The 17645-nt window shown below is 33.2% G+C and overlaps 1 protein-coding gene across 1 annotated transcript; it reads right to left on the bottom strand.

The window, feature by feature from the left end:
• Positions 1-716: 716 nt before the first annotated feature.
• LOC110100723 lies at positions 717-16571 on the bottom strand. Its single transcript, XM_020828362.2, has 6 exons — positions 16376-16571; positions 12566-12638; positions 8069-8162; positions 2402-2518; positions 2260-2317; positions 717-1258 (listed from the first exon to the last, which is right to left on the bottom strand). The coding sequence occupies exons 1-6, from the start codon at positions 16406-16408 to the stop codon at positions 869-871; spliced, it is 765 nt and encodes a 254-aa protein (XP_020684021.1). The 5' UTR covers positions 16409-16571; the 3' UTR covers positions 717-868.
• Positions 16572-17645: the final 1074 nt, after the last annotated feature.

Raw genomic sequence — 17645 nt, 5'->3', positions numbered from 1 at the left:
GGTAGCATGTATACTGTTTCTGTTAAAGTTGGTGAATAAGCTTCAAATAAGAACATAGGTGATGAATGCTCTTAGATTGTAGGAAAAATGTTCATTTCATCCAAATATTTCTTAGCTATGAATCTACTTTATTTATTTATTGGTAAGGATTTAGTAACAATAAAAAAATGTTAATTGAATTTTGTTGATAATTGAAGGGTAATTTTGCAAATATGCAAAATTTGAAGTGTTATTCTGATAATCTTTAGGTACTTGTAATTAGAAAGTAGAATTACAGTTGGGGTTGTATCAAGCCTCCAATATTATGATAATTTATTCTGTGCAGAGACCAGATGGCAAGAATCATCCTGATTTGATGTACTTTTACTATCATTATCATTTTGCTATGTTTTTATAAATATTTAGTAAAAGGATAATAAATATATAATTATGAATAAACTTTTCAAAGAGCAACAAAAGCATAGTTAAAACATAACAAATATCCTATTAAGTGAATATTTATTGCACTTTTGCTATCATTTTGAAAAAGCGTAGCAAATATTCAACAAAAGTGCAATAAAAAGACAGTAAATGTGCAGCAAATCCAGATAGTTCTTATCATTCGGATTCATTACAAAATAATCTTTCCAATATTAGAGCACACAATTAATTAATAGGCTTTAACATTATTTAAAAAAGTTGGCATTATTATAAACAGTGAAATGAAAGAATGGATATAGAAAGAAAATAATCAGCAGAAACTAAAAAACAAAATACATAGTTTTTTTAAGCTAATTTCTATTCCTACAAACCTCATTGCCACAAAATAATTACACAGCATTAGCCTTCATCAGCTAACACAATCATAAAACTGAGTTCACAAATTTCATCAATCTTCATTATCATAGTCTTCATCCTCATCTATTTGCATATTTAGGTTTACAAGATTTGAAGGCTCTATCCCAAGATTAGTAACCACATCAGGCAAAGGCCAAGCAGAATAACCTTCTTGTTTGGCCTCTGTTGTTGTTGGAGCCAAAGCTGCTGTGTTTGTGATTATTAAATCGGTTGGATTCTTGTTTTCCTTTTCCTTTTCTGCCACCTCAGTCTCAGCAGCAGGGGTATCAGGATCATCATGTTCGGGTGATAAGTCAATTTCTTCCTCGAATTTCATATAGGATGATTCTTTCTCGATTGTACGATTTAACGGCGGTCGTCCTCGGCCTCGTCCTCTGCCTCTGGCACGCCCTCGCGGACTCATATTGATGCTTCTCATTGCCTAACATAAAACATTGTTAGATTTAATTGACATGATGGAGCTTTAGGGGTTGTTTGGTTGCATTTCATATTCATGTATTTCATTTTTGTGATGTTTGATTTGACACAAAAGACATGCAAAACAAAATTATAAGGAATATAGAATATCTTAAACCCTCAATTTTTCTTGTATTTGAAAATCACTGGGATCAATCAATTTTCAAATTCTGTGCATGACGCATCCTTTGCTTGGTCCACATCTTCGTTCCATCTCAAGTTTATAATAATTTATTGAGAAAAAGATCAAAATAGTCCAACGACTCTTTAATAAAAACCAAAATGAACTTCAACTATATTAAAAGATCATTTTGGCTCAAGTTTTTAAAAAGGAATCAAAATAATCAAGGATCATTTTGGTCCTTTTCCCATAAATTATTAATAGATGTGGATTGTGGATAACAAAAGCAAACCTATGCCGCCTGCTGTGTAATAATAAAATTCCCCATTGACACAAAATTTTACAGATTCTTAAACTTCATTTGGTATAATTTTTTAAAATTTTAATAAGCAATAAAAAAGCTATCACAAACAAAGACTTAGTTGCGTATACGCGACCACTTATTATTAAACGACTGAGGCTGTGCATCCCCTATTCGCACATGGTAATTTCTAAATAGGAGATAAGAGAAAGAGTATTTGAAGTGTATCCTAATAAATACCAAAAAAATATTTTAAAAATGCATGTATTTTAAAAAACATCCAAACAAGCACCTCTTAAGAAAATCCAATTTTTTCTAATAAATCTTTAACATTATAGAGATTTAAGCACATTGCTAATAAATAAAACATAATTAAGCAATTTCAAAGCTTCACTACCTATAGTAAATACATTTATTTTCATAATTTAGAACATTAATTACTTTAATGACCAGCCACTCCTAGTTCAAAACATGAAACATGATTAATGGTCTTAATTATTTGCTTCTGAAAAACTAAATCTTACAGAGTTACAAAGCAGCTTACCGCCTTCGCAGATCTTAAATCTTCTGTCAATATCTCACCATCATGCACTAAAGCTTTTCTGAAAGACAAATTTATCTGATCAGTTAACAAAATATTTTAGAAAATGGGATGATCAAAATCAATAAAACTACTAAGAATTTACCTTCTCCGTGATATTCCTTTCTCATCAGCAAAAGATTCGGTGCCACCAAGGTTTGGTACTTTGTTGACAACATCAGTTAAGAAATCAAATGCACTATTCGTCGTCACACATTGTTTTCTGAAAGGCATAGAAGAAGAACAGAGACCTTAGCATAAACCATATCTTAGAATATGTACAGAAATTCAATTCATGCTCAGGAAGTAGCTTCTTAGCGATGTATAACTATTATAACATCTTAAACTATAAACTTAGAAAAAGAAAGAGATTCATCAAAGAAATATGATTATCATATATGATGAAGCATATATAACTTTGCTATGTTTGTAAAACAAGTTTATAGTCATAATTAGGACAAGTGATTTCTAATATGCATGGATACATCATGGCAAGCAAGCGTTAAGAATATGGCAGGTCTGAAAGCCCGACTTGTTTGGAGGTTTTAACCTCAAATCATGGCAAAAGGGGGAAGAAATTGAACCGGGATATCGTGGCCCAATTTTGATTAGGAAGTACTTGAAAAACTGATATATTGCATTCATTATTATTAAATAACATGAAATTATGTGATTTCAATTTGCAGAAAAATTCAAAAAAAACTAATAAAGATATTTTTCATGAAATGTATGATAAAATATTAAAATATTTATGTTTAATCAACACAATAATTATCATAGAAAAAAAATTAGCATGTTAAGTTTTAAAAAACACCTTGATGAAATTAGGTAAGGATATCCTAACCTAATTTTTTTTTTTTTTTAGCAAAATATATTTTTAAACACTGACGTTGCAAGTCCCAAGTCTTATATGAGAAAGTGGAGGGTTATGTTAGACAGTCAACATCCAGCATAAAATTTGTCAAATAATCATAATATAAATGTTTTAATCATGCAATGAACTTTTTAATACATTGTGTTAATGCTAGAGTGTTTCTTGGAAACGATGCATTGTATAGCCTAAATAAAATAAGAAGTATGAGAGGGCCATTGCACCGACCCCCAGGTGCATTGTTAAATAATGTAAGGGTTCCCATATCATGGGATAGATATGAGCAAAGAAATGGTAGAGTTGTAGAGGACTTCAAAAGTATTCATAGTGGCTATGGCCTATGGGTTTGAAAAGACTAATAAAAATGGTAGAACCACATTAAATTTTATTTTAGCTTATGATTTTGTAATTGCTAATATCTTAATTAAGAAAAGAGATGAGCATCTCATCACTTATAAGAATGGATTAAGTAAAACTCAAATTGATTATTTTCTTATAAAATAAATAAATAATTTAAATTGCAAAGATTTTAAAGTCATTCTGAGTAAAAAATTTATACCCAACATTGCTATAATTTTGGACTTTAAGATGAAATGGTGAAATATAAGAAATAAAGTAAATTGTTGTATTAGGATTAAATAGGAGTATTTAAAGAATGATAATAAAAATATTTCTTACAGTACGATTCAAGATCTCAAGATTTGTGTTGTGCATGAAAAAACTAATGTTATGAGAGAAAAAATAGCTAGCTATATTAAAAATGTTGCAAAGTATGTGCTTGGAATATGAAAAAGAAAACTCCAAATAATAAAAATAATTGTTGGTAGAATCAAAACATGCAAAATATGAAAAATAATAAATTTTACTGTAAAAATTAGTTTAGATGTAAAGGCTTAGAAATTTATGAAAAATATAGAAAAGCATGCAAGAAGTCTAAGAAAATAATATATGATACAAAAAATTTAACCTTAAATGATTTATATAATAGATTAGTTATTAAGGATGCAAAAGATGTATGTATAAGTTAACCAAGCAAAAAGATAGGAAAAATAAAGATATAGTTCAAGTGAAATGCATTAAAGATTAAAATAAAAAAGTGTTTTTATTAATAAGAAGATATTCAACATAGATAAACATGATATTTCGCTAAGCTTTCAACGAAGATCATGAGAATAGATTGCCTTTAGTAACTTTAACATCCTAAATGAAAATAAAGATTTTTGTTTTTATCATCATATTAGTAAAATTAACACCGTCATTGTCAGGTCCAACTCCTATATGAGAAAATTGGAGGGTTGCATAAGGTAGTTGACAACCAGCATAAAACTTGTCGAACAATCATTACAAGAATCCTTTAATATATTGTGTTAATGCTAGGGCTTCCCTGGAAGGACGCGCAGTATGGCCTAAATACAACGACAAGTGTGAAAGGGCCACTGCACCAGCGCCCGGGTGCAGTGTTAAATAAGCATAGGTTCTCACATCATGAACAGATGTGGGTAACGAAACTAAGAAATGAAACTAAAATTAGAATAGGAACTTGAAATATCGATAACCGTTCAGAAAAATTAATGGAATTTATAGATATTATGATCATATCTGTTAACGGCGAATGGCGCACCATAACGCAAAGGTCTCTTTGAAGCCATGGCGCATAGCGCAAGGGGCGGCGCATGCCATTTTAAATATAGCGTAAACTATATAAGAATTATAAAATAATAAGCATGAATATGAAATATCATTAAAAATAAAATACAAGCTATCCAAGAGACAAGAATTCACATTTAAAGACCTCACCCCTTCCTCCTCTCCTATAGAGTCCAATGTCTCCCAATCAAAGCATGCACTCATGAAGAAAATTTATACAAAGCATGCATTCATGAAGAAGCAGACTAACACTAACAACTATTACTAAAGATGATGAATACAATTATATGTCGGGCTGCCGGGGGTTCAAGGAGGCGTTGCCTCCTGGCGGGGCGACCTGGCGGTATCGAGCATGTACCTAGCGGTACCGAGCATTTTTTTAATTTTAAGAGGTGGACGCTTCTAAACCATGGATGCTAGTGAAACACTTCAAGTAGCAATCAATAAGAATCATACCTATTAAGTTGTAAATTCTTGTAAAAAATATTCATAAGTATAATGAAATTTAAAAAAATTTTGGCGCGCTATTTTTTGTCGTGCGCCATACGCAATGGCTCACATGTGCTGCAAATAGCGCGCGCTATTTTAAACACATGTGCCTCACCATGAACATGGCGCCCTAGGTGTGCCGCGCCGCACCGTGCGCCATGGCGCGTGCTATTTTGTGCCATTGACAACTATGATTATGATTCATATGAAAATAAATATTCTATACATCTATGTTGCACCGATACACCTATTTATGAAGGTATGAAGTATTGGGCGCGTTTCAGATATGGATACGCATCTGATACAAGACCGATATGTGTCTGATATGACAAAGTTGTATCCAATTAAAATAACATTTAAATTTAAAAGAACACACGTATCAACCTATCAAAAAACAAAAAAAAGTGTGGAGCCGCTCGTATTTCTTATTCATTTTCGCGACCGTGTGGGTTTAAGCATTTCCGTGACCATAAGATATGAGTTAGGTCTTTTCCATTTCCACGACTGCAAGCATGCGTCTTCTTCGTCGTCAACGAAGGAGCAGCACACGAGCACGCCGAGCAGGCGAGATGAGGCGACATTATTGCAGGAAGAAATAGAAATTCAAAGACAAACCCCTGAAGAAGTTAATCCTCTCATTCCTTCCATTGAATAGTTGAAACTTCATGTGTTAGACAATTGCTTATTTTATTTTTGTTTTTGTACTAGACATTTAATGCTTACTTTCATTTTGATATTATAAGCTATAAGACTACAAATGATGTTCTTTTTTTTGTCATTTCAAATATTATGATTTGATTGATTTCTTAATTTTTATGAATGATTTATAAATTATAATGTCGTGTCCGCGCCATACCCAATCCTATATTTTTAAATAATTGATGTTTCCCTTATCGGTATCGTGTCGTATCCGTGTCACCATATCTGTATCAGTGCAACATAGCTATATAATCAATAAACTAAATGGATTGGAGAGAAGGCAAAGGAAATTAATAGTTTAAGATTTAAACTATAGTATTCTGGTGAGAGTCGTATTAGAAATGGTGTATGTGCGATTATAGATAAATTTTTAAAGAATGATGTTGTAAAATTAAAAGAATTGGATATTGATTTATAACTTTAAATATTATTGTTGATGCTAAGATTATTAATATTATAAGTGTTTATGCTCCTCAAGTAGGTTTGTATATGAGTTCAAAATTAAAATTTTGAAATAACTTAGAATAATTAATATAAAAGATACCTCTTGAAGAAGAAATTTTATTAGAGGAGATTTAAATATACATGTTGGTACAGAGGTAGATAATTTTAAAAGCATTCGGTTATGGATTTGAAGCGACTAATGAAGGTGATAAGTTAATATTAGATTTTCTTTAACTTATAATTTGTAATTGCTAATATCTTATTTAAGTAAAGAGATGAGCATCTTATCAATTATAAGAATGGATATGGTAAAACTCACATTAATTTCTTATAAGAAAAATAAATCGTTTAGATTGAAAAGATCATAAAGTTATTCAAAGTGAAAGTTTATGTACCCAACATCTTTTCTTAGTTTTGATTTTAAGATGAAGGGGGAAAAAATAAAAAATAAAGTAAAATATTATTCTAGAATTAGATGGGGGCATTTAAAAAATATTAACAAAAATATTTTTTAGAGTCAGATATTAGATTTGAAGATTTTGTATGTGCATGAGAAAGCTAATGTTATGTGAGAAAAAATAGGTAGTGATATTAAGAATGTTGCAAAAAATGTGCTTGGAGTATCAAAGGGAAAAGTTACTAATATCAAAAATAGTTGGTCGTTGAATCAAAATGTTCAAAAAATGATGAAAAATAAAAAAAAAATTATAAAAATTGGTTTAGCTGTAAAAATTATGATAATTAGGAAAGATATAAAGAGGTATGTAAGGAGTCTAAGAAAGCAATATGCGATGCAAATATTTTAGCTTTTATGACTTTGGCATCCTATATTTTATGCCATTCATTAAAATTAAAAAGCTTTGATTTGACAACTAGATGTTGAATAATAAAAATACAAGCTAATGTTAAATAATGTCAAAAAAAGTCCATCCAAATAAAAGATGGTAGTATATACCAATATATTCCTATTCAGAAAGAGTGGACATTTATCTAACCAAATCTCTCTTAGACTACCATCTATGATGATATTCAAACAAAAAATTAGAATGTTTAAATTGATCTATTTCATAAAAATTACTCGTGAATTGAATTTTATTAGTTTTCAAAAGGATTTGATCATTCATCCTTCATTAAAAAAGGAAAATTAGTAGGCAAATAAAAGCCCATCAAGAATAGTAGATTTTACCATGTATTCCAATGTCCTAAATATCAAGAAAAACCATATACTAGTTTTCAAGTCAATTGTAAAACACTATTGACGATCATAAATTTCTTCTCTTCTCTTGCAATTTAAGGCATTTACTAAGAAAACATTTAAGCACCTGCTGGATGATTAAATAATCTTCACAAAAAATGAAATTGTGTACGCCACTAGTTTTCATTATGTTAAAGAGGATGGTTGATCTTGATATAATCTTTGTGGGATAAACTTAGAAATTTTAATGAAAGGATAAGTTCATCCTATGTATGTGCACACACATAAAATACATATGAATCACATCTTCAAAATAACAGAATTATTTTATTTAAAACAACAAAAGGAAAATCATAATAATAAAAATTGGCTTCTGCGGTGCCATTGTGCTGCAATTGCGGGACACAGTATTCAACCAGTCAACTTACAGGTGCAAAGAATTTAATGTTTTTGCGCCTTTCTGGATGGTAACTTCATATGCCCTATCACATAGGTCTTGAAGAAATAACTCGAGGGCTTTTGCTGCAAGTAGACAATAAAGATAAAATATTAAGGAAAACAACAGTTACGAGTACATATTCCATTTACAAAGGGAGTCAAGATTAAAACATCCAACATATAGCTATTTGAAGATTTGAAACACATGCTCACTGTTTAACAGCCAACAAGTACTTCTGTCGCAAGATCTTTATCTATGAACCTTAAGTAGCATCAAATTAGAGATTAATGCATTAGATTTGCAAACCTAATTTGCAACTGACATAAAAGATAAAATAATAACACAAACGTGAACTCAAAATAATGATAAGAAAGTATATATCATAACATCAGAAAAATTTCTAATTTGTATCAAGAGAGGAAGGACAAAATTTTGTGATGCCTACCTTCAATTAATCATGAGAGAGATCCAAATTCGTTTGGCAGTGTGAGAGGAGTATAATGAACAACAACAGAAATGGATCCCAATTCTTGTAAAAATTGAGGAATAGTAATTCTCAATACTGACGTTTTTAATAAAAAACTAAAATGCATACATGGATGAAATAATAAGTTATATGCAACTAGATATTCTTAGTTAATTGATGTTTGCTGGCATCAATTTTCACTGTTGGTGGTCATTTATGAGAGTATTTAAAAGCTCGATTTAGGAGCCAAGCCAAGAGATTGCATTGGCCGTGTGCATTGCTTGACCTTTGCTGTGAGAGCATGCCAAAAAGCGCACATATCATGTCGCTCTGCTGCATTGTGTAATCTCTGGTTCACAATGAAATCCTAATTTCTATTTCATGATTCAATTCAACAAATTTCACAATAACTACTGCATGAATGCTTGCTTCTCCTGGCTAGTTCACGTAGTTATTACTCATTTCTCTGTTCTCTCATGGTGGAGTTAAATCACTTCTCGATGGTTATCTTCTGAACACTCTTTTGTTCACTAGTTTTCATCCATGCTTATTACTAATTCTTGCTACTAGTGGCAGTGACTTTTTGCTCACAAACTTTTTCTCGAGAATGCTTCTTGATGCATCCTCTGAATGTTTCATGTTGCCTCATCTTTACCCTCTCGGTTAGCATCACCTCCCCTTCTCAATCACTAACATCTCTCTTTATCTCATTAAGTATTCTTAATTTACAGGGATTTTTTTCATCACTTCAATATTTATATATTCAATTTTTTTTTTTTTGGATTTTGAATAATTGGAAATTATTACTATTATTGAATGTATCATTGTTCTTGCTTTATATTATTATATGATATGATTCAGGTTTAGTCAATTTAAATACTATTGCAAAGTGCAAACACATTATATATATATAGAATGTGTATTGAAGAAAAAAGAGACCTTGTGCATTGAAGAAAAAAAAAATCTTGCACGTCACATTACAAGTTGCACTTTAGAAATATTTGTAATAGTTTGATCAACAACACAGACATGCATACGCACAAAAACAGAGAGATTATTTGATGTAATACAATGAAGATGAAACAAGAATTGCATATACGAAATTGATAAATTATGAACTTTGCCTGGCTAAGCATAAATGGATGCGTATTCAAGTTAGATCTTCGAAAAAATTCATGGAAGGCTAAGTAATGACAAGTTATTACAATAAAGATTAATAGGAAACTCACAAAATTACATCATCAAATAAAAAGTAGAGTGAATGGCATGTAACAAAATCCACAGTTTAAGATCTAGATCATTCACCTCGGAATCCCTCACTTACTCTTGATATCGCTCGGCTTAGCGGAGGAAGATTGCAAACAAGCTTAGGGATGCCACTAGTAGACACGTGATGCCAAGGGGGCTAGTTGCCGAGGAAGGAGCCGGAGTTGGAGGCGCGGGTAGACGTCCGGTGATATTCCACTCTTCAATAAGTCGTTGCTCGTCGAAGACAACCGTCAAGTGAGGAAGGTTACGGTCAACGTATTCCTTGACGGTGTTCTCGGCTCCGAATCCGGGGTCAAAGAAGGGTGACCGGATGACGTCAATCTCCCAGCAAGAATTGAGAATAAGTCCGTGATCAACTTCCGGATCCACCATTCATGATCAAGAACGGAATTGATATGTAGTGATTGAATAAAGGTGGAGCCGCCACTTAGGAGAGTTGGCCAAGAGGAGGGGTTTGGGTTAGATCTTGGATGGGAGGAGGTGGAGAGGGGAGGAGGCGGCTAGGTCTAGGTTAGGGTTTGGAGAAATTAAGAGAAATCTGAAATTAATTTCAGATTAAGTGAAATCGGAGGGAAAATATTTGGGTTTTGAATTTCAAATTCCAAGAGGGGATGGGGGAATTAAGAGGGAAAACCAAAATTTGAATCCCCCTATAGGTCGGCGGCATTAAGAGAGGAGGGAGGGGATTGGGGAGGGAGACTAGGGAGTTAAGGGTTTCCTAATCCATCTCGAAAAATTATGGATGATGAATTCAAATCCAATTTAATTTAAAATTAAATTGAATCTCATTGGAAACTTTCATAATTTCGCTTTTGTCAAATTTGAAAACTTTGGAGCTCACTTTGAATTTCAATTTTGAAATTAAGTTGGGGAGGGTTGAAATAAGGAAGGGATGGTGGAGGGGAGGCCGACGGCTAGGTGGTTGGCCGGCGGGATGGGGGAAGGGGCTTGGGTTTTGGGAGAAAAATAGGTGCTTTGGTTAGGGAAGGCCAGCGGGTGGTTGATTGGAGAAGAATTGAAAGTTGGGGAAGAAAATAGATCGGGGCCGCGAACCTTGGAATCCACCAACGGTCGACGGGTCTTGCTATCACCCTCCTTTGGTTCCTCCTCTCATGAACTCACTTAGAGATCAAACAAAAAACTTAAAATTTCATTTCATAATCATCATCCAATACAAAAAGCTAAGAGACCTTAATATATAGGCCTCAATGAAAGAAAAGCAGAAAGACACAAATGCCCTCGGGGCTACAATAGCGACTCACTACCCATAGGGGCAAACTAGGGAAATACAGACAAAATACAAAAATATATCAAAAGTACAAGCTCTGGATCGTAGCCGTCGATCTACGACTCCGACGACGGTACACATGTCGAAATCTTGGACTGATGTCCTCATCATTATTCTCTTGAAATCAATTTCAAACCTACTAATTTCTACAATCTTTATAAGCAAGCTCACATTCATCAGTTCCACCAAAAGGATAAGAACTCAAGGACGAAGTTTCAACATCTTTGGTATTGATTTAACCATACTTCTAGTGTGGTTATAAAGAAAGATCAAATATCTTCCCAAGGCAATTAAAATTTCATTTTCTTCTTGCATATTCACAAATCAACATTGTTAACATCACTGTATATTATTAATAATTCATGTATCAAACTCCAAGGGATTTGAAGCGTTCTACGCTGTGGAAAATTTTAAATATCTTTCCGGGCAGTTGGAACTCTCCATCCTGGATACTGCCAAAACTGGATAATCAAGCACACTTAAGAGTGGGATGAAATAGAGTATATCACTAGTCTTAACGATGCTGAGGGAGATAGATGGTCTTGATCTTGCATTTAAAACCGATAGTCTCAAGATCTCAACAGCTACCTTCTTACTCTGATTATGCCTTACAATACAATCCTACATTTTTTTATTCATTTGATTTCACTCTATTCTGAATCTTATTTGTTTTTAGTAACGTGTTTCTTTTGCTTTCTACGAAGCAATCACAGGGAGATTTTGGTTGGTTCAGGAAGTTTTAGTAAAAAATTGATTCCTTGCTCACACCCTTCTACATCTCATCCTCGGAGATACAAGTAGCAGTGCCTTATTTCATTCAACACAGCACAACCGTGTGAAGCCTAAATCAGTAAGGTACCATTCAATCAAATAAAGAAATATTAAAGGTCGCAGGACCATTTCTTTGGAAATTAACAAGTGGATTCAACCACAATTATGATATGCATTTTTTACTAGTAAAAAATTCATCTTATGACCATACGTATGATCTACTAAAAATTTGGACTACTAGCTTTAATGAATAAAAAGCCTCAGCAAAAATGCTTATTAAATAAACAACATATCTTGTTAAAATCATCTCCATCAAAATGCAAGGAAAAAGAAAATTGAAATAGTCCATAATAAAGTCAGGTTCCAATAGTAACTTCAAAGCTAGGTACATGCTGAACATAACATGTATAAGCTGCGATAACAACAACATCAAATTTTTATCCCACTACGCGGATAACCTGCAATAAATCACTTAAATCCCAATAAAAACACTAGCATAAAAAACAGGTATTACCAACAGCAAAATTATATGGAGAAGAGTAAATTTCAAAATGAGACGTAGAAAAACTGCATCAATTATATCTAACAATTGAGTTTGTTTTGCATCAATTATATCTAACAATTGAGTTAACAAACATTTTCAATGTTCAATGACATCAACTTGCTTGTTATAAATTTATTTTGTAACTTACAAACTAAAACGGGAACAGGTAATGCAATCTTGCCAACATCTTCGTCTGCTTGCATTATCTTCTTTATTCGTGACTGAATAAGACAAGAATTAGGAAAATCAGTTTTGCAGTCATAATCCCAATACTAGTCCCATATAATAACAGCATTAAAATACAAAAAGCCTACAGTAGCAAAATGTTGGATATATAAGAAAAAAATATAGAACTAGCTCAAACTTCCTAGGCAACCAAATGTTTTCATACAAGCAGTTGTACACAACTATCAACATACAAAAAATTCTTAAAGGCTCAACTCTTCTATCTAAGGATTCAAACAATCAAACCCACCCCCCCAAAAAAGAAAAAATAATAAATAAATAAACCACTCCAACCTTGGGAAAGCTAAGGGTAATGTCTCCAAAGCTACTCCTCAGTTATAGTTGATGAAATATTTATTATAATCACTATTACTTGCATTGCATGGGATCTAAGGAGAAACGCAAAAGATATAATATTCCTAGAAATAGAATATTCTTATTAGAATTAGATGGTTGAGATTCAACCTCATAACCAACAAACTGAGACATCTTGCAACATCGGCAATAAATTCTAAAGTTGTATTGATAACCCATTCACGTTAAGGCCTTAGGATCCATGTCTGACCTTAGAAATTGAGCCTGTATAGGGATTGAGATTTGCAATTCCTGTCTATTTTTCATGCTTTCCTTCTCAAGATGTTTTCCCTTGAGATTTCCCTTGAGACTTGCATTAATATATATGGGACCTCTCGAATCCTCACTGAAATAAACTTTCATAGGCTAAGGTTTCTAGAAAGGATTAATGATTTCAAAGGTGCAAGTGAGGACAAAAATATTAATTGTTGTGAAGTCATCTCACTTAGGAGATTATTCTTGGAGTTCCTTTTGTTTTTCTGAGCATGGGGGTTCATGGATTTGGAAAGAGTTTGTGGAAGTTCTTTTATTGTATACACTGTGATTCTAGTTTTTTCATAGTTAGATAGAATCCTCTTCTCTCCCATGGACATAGATTGGTTGAAGCCATACAATCTATTGTCTAAGTTCCATATAATCTTAGTACCCTTTTCATTATTTGATATTTCTCTTTTAAGTTTGTGATGCATTGAACTCACTTCGAGTGACACTTCCATAATTGAGTTTTGGTGCTCTCTTCATACCAAAATAGCATCAAAGTGCAGTCTGAAAAATGATGACAATGAAATTTTCGATTGAGAAGTTGAGTTTGACAGATGAAGTATGGATGAAATTGTTAGAGGAAATAACCATGAAGTTGTGGCTTAAGTTGGAAAATCCTTATTGATAGGAACAAGACTTTTTCTATTAAAAGAAGAAATGATGCATCAAGAAAGATTGTCAATTATTGAAGAGAAATGAACATCAGAAAGGTGAGAACTATCAAACAAGTCAACATATACAAATACACCAACAAATCGATCCCATATGGATTGTAGTGAGTACTTCATTTGACTTCAGGATTTATGTGCAATTATTTGTGCATTATTGGGTCAATATGTTCATATCATATGTGCTAAGATAAAACATTATTTCTAGTTATGAATCATGTGATTGCTTTATTTATATGGGGAATAATCTTGTGTGAAGGACTATTAGCTTTAGCAGTATATGTTTAAGGATGCATGATGATCTAACTAACATTTTGGCTAAGGTTAGACATGCAATAAATCTAAGGATGAATCTTATATCTTTGAGTGATATGAGAGATGCAATGTACATGTAGTTAAGTGATGTTGAGGTGCTTATGATTTCCAAGGGTTATTTGATGGTCGTTAAAGTCAAGAGATTCAAAGAACTCAATGCATTGCATAGTGCGCCTTTGGAAGCTGCTTCAATTCTATCTTCAACTATGTTGGAGCATCACATTTTCGAGATAATCAAAAAGACCATATTTGTGTTACATTGTTTATCCTAGAGTTGGGTCATATTATTTGAACATGCAAGGTGAGGTGACAACCAAATCAAGGGTACAAAATTCAGTGGTACAAGTACTTTAGGATCGGTGGATCTCCTGTATTATGCAACATATGTGCACATATCTAATAGCTATTTAATTCGAGTGTCATCTAGCATGGTGAGATTGTGTGATGTCAAGCCCTTCAAGGTTTTGAGAGCTTAGAGTGCTCGGATTTAAGATTACCATAGAGGAGATTCAAGTTTTGCCACATAATAGAGTCAAGGGTGATAATTGTTAAAATTGACTAAATATTTATCATGATTGGCATTGCTCACATTTTAGACCTTAGGAGCATTGCAAGAGACTCAAATATTCCAAAAATATTCTTATAAGAATCAAATGATTGAGAGTCTACCTTGTAATTTGCAAATTGATATGTGATGCAGTATTGAAAATCACATATGGGGTTATAGTGATTCTTGATTCACATGAATGACTTAGGATATATGCCTAAGCTTGGAATTATGTCTCAAGGCATGTGCATGGAGTGACGTAATTTGCAATCCCTGCCTAATTTTCCATTCTTTTATTCTCAAAACTGTTGCTCAAAAGACCTATAACTAAATATGTGGGAACCCTCTTCTAGGTTTAGGAAACTCTCTTACCTCATCGGCATACCTTCTCGGTTGCTAGGATTTCTTGGAGGATTAATGACTTCAAAGATGCATGCAAGGAGAGCATTTTATTGAGATAATCTTATTAATGAGATTGTTCATGGGGTTCTTCTCTATTTTGAGGGTTGGTGCACATTGGATTAGGGAAGTGCTTGTGAGGGTTCTTTCATTATGTACACTTTTCTTGGGTTTTTTCTATAATGGATTGGATCATCTCTTCTTTCCCGTGGACGTAAGTTTAGTTGAAACTGAATCATGTAAATATTGGTGTTTTTTATGTTTTTTTTCTTTTTTCCTTCTCTTTTGAGTTTGTTTGTGGCGGATTGAAATCACTCCAAGTAAATTTCCACAATTGAGTTTTGGTGGTCTCATTACGTCATAGTCATTGGCAAGTCCAACAATTGTGTTCTGAAAACCTTTATATTTCCATGCTTATTGCTTGGATATTTTACTGAGTGTAAGACTTTACACGTGACAATTGGTGCCCAATACTAAAAAATGAGAAAGTATAAAAAAAGGAGAATAAATATCCAGTTTTCTAGAAAATGTTTCTCACCCTATCTAAAGCCATATAAGAACAACTAACTATCATGACTCACATTAATTAGAATCAAAACTGCCCATAGAAGCAAGCAAAGCTAGCTTAGATGATCAAATACTCATATTACTAACAATGGAACATGCTTGAATCATAATCACATCATAAGTTCAATGGAATGAACAACTAATACAACTGCATGTTTTTAATTAAAAGATGACCAACTTTTAACCTAAACTCTTCCATTTGGAGGCCAAAATTGTCTTTTAAAATCCGACAAGTCAAATCCATCAAAGCACACTGATCAACAAAGAAGACAAGCTAATCAAACATATGAATAAAAATCCCCTCCCAAATACAGTGAACCGCAGAGGCGAATTACCAAAATCCTTAACTATATACTACATCATCGAAGAATACAAAAAAAAAAGACATGCATCAAAACACACATGAGCAGCTCAAAACTACCGAATTAAGAAACGTACAAATCAGCTGAGAAAAAACGATTAGATAAAAACCCTAAATCTTAAACCCTAGGTACTAAAGATCCTCTCGTTCCCATAGATTGAAACTAAGATACTTCATAAGACCGAAAAAAAATTGCCCTGTCTCTCTCCCTATTCGATTTAACAGAATGGTCCGAAAGAAAGAATCGCGGCGAGAACTTACGGCGGGGAACCGAGTGCCGAGCTTCTTCCTCATCTCCGCCGATAGCTCCCTACCTACTTCCTTCTCTCGCTCTCTCGCTCTCTCGCTCGCAGTGATCTACTTCTATCGGATCGATTTCGAGCATAAACACGTCTCAGATCTCAGAATCGTCCACTTCCTTTGCCTTTCCACTCTTTTTTCGGCTTTTTTAAGAAATTTTTATTAAACGGCGTTATATATTTATAAATATATAGCTTGTAGCTCATAACAGAGTTTAAATCGATAAATTTATTTAAGGTTGTTTTTGTTGGAATTCAAGTGGGCTTAAATTTTTTTTTAAGGCTTTGAAAATATTGATATTTAATTGGATGAAAAATAAATGTAATATAAAATAAATTAAACATAATATAAAATAAATTAAATGTAATGTAAAATATTCTAATTTATTTTGAGGTAAAATGAATTCGCATAGTTTAAGTGAAAACTCTTTCATAAAAAATCAAGCGGCATGTATCGTCACTCTCTGTCGCAATTCGCCTACGGACCATCACCACCCCTGGCTGTCGGCTAACATTGAGCATGCTATTTGCAACCACCCCCATCCAACCACCACCATTGTCGTCTACCGGCCACTACCACCACACCGTATATGACTTGCTTGCCAGCCTCCATTAACGCTCCCAAACCACCAGTGAATCACTTGACTACCCCTGTCAATGGCCACCATCATTGCTTGCCAGCAAACACTGCTCACCCCCATCGCGAAAGACCCACCAGCCTCCGACGACCACCACTCTAACAACCCAAAATGTAAAAAGTAATTTTAGAATGTAAAGATTTGAAATGTTGTTTTTTGAACCAATTTGCATGTGTCATGAAGATTATTTGTGCATGAAAAAGGTTGCAGTGTTCTAAAATAAGTCCTAAGGATGTGGAGTGAATTTTTTACAAAATCTTAAAAATGTTATTATTTGAGCGCCACAGTGTTGTCTTCTGAGCATCATGCTGCTGCTACAGTACCAGACGCTAAATAGTGACATTGGAGCACTTTGTTTTCTATAACTTTGGATTTTTGAACAAGTATAACATCGTAAGAAGAAATGATGCAGCGCTAGGTCAAAATTTGCTTTTTAAAAATATAATATTTCCACTATTACACTCATTCGAACGCCTCGCTAGCCGAAGCAGGAGAGAGGAGAGGATTTCTAGAGAAAGAAACTCTGTTTTAAGTTACTTCGAGTCTTTTTTAGCTGTCGAGCTAGTTGAGAAAGTTATTTGGATAGAAATGTGT

Source organism: Dendrobium catenatum, unplaced genomic scaffold (genome assembly GCF_001605985.2).
Source record: "Dendrobium catenatum unplaced genomic scaffold, ASM160598v2 fragScaff_scaffold_716, whole genome shotgun sequence".
Classification (NCBI taxonomy): domain Eukaryota; kingdom Viridiplantae; phylum Streptophyta; class Magnoliopsida; order Asparagales; family Orchidaceae; genus Dendrobium; species Dendrobium catenatum.
Note: the sequence above shows the minus strand (reverse complement) of the source record. Positions and strands in the feature narration are given on the sequence as shown.

Excerpts from the sequence above, each read along its gene's own strand:
- LOC110100723 (XM_020828362.2), bottom strand. The coding sequence starts at position 16,408 with ATGAGGAAGAAGCTCGGCACTCGGTTCCCCGCC. Across the intron at positions 12,639-16,375 it reads TCGGCACTCGGTTCCCCGCC|TCACGAATAAAGAAGATAAT; the intron begins GTAAGTTCTCGC and ends TGTCTTATTCAG. Across the intron at positions 2,318-2,401 it reads AAAGGAATATCACGGAGAAG|AAAAGCTTTAGTGCATGATG; the intron begins GTAAATTCTTAG and ends TTTGTCTTTCAG.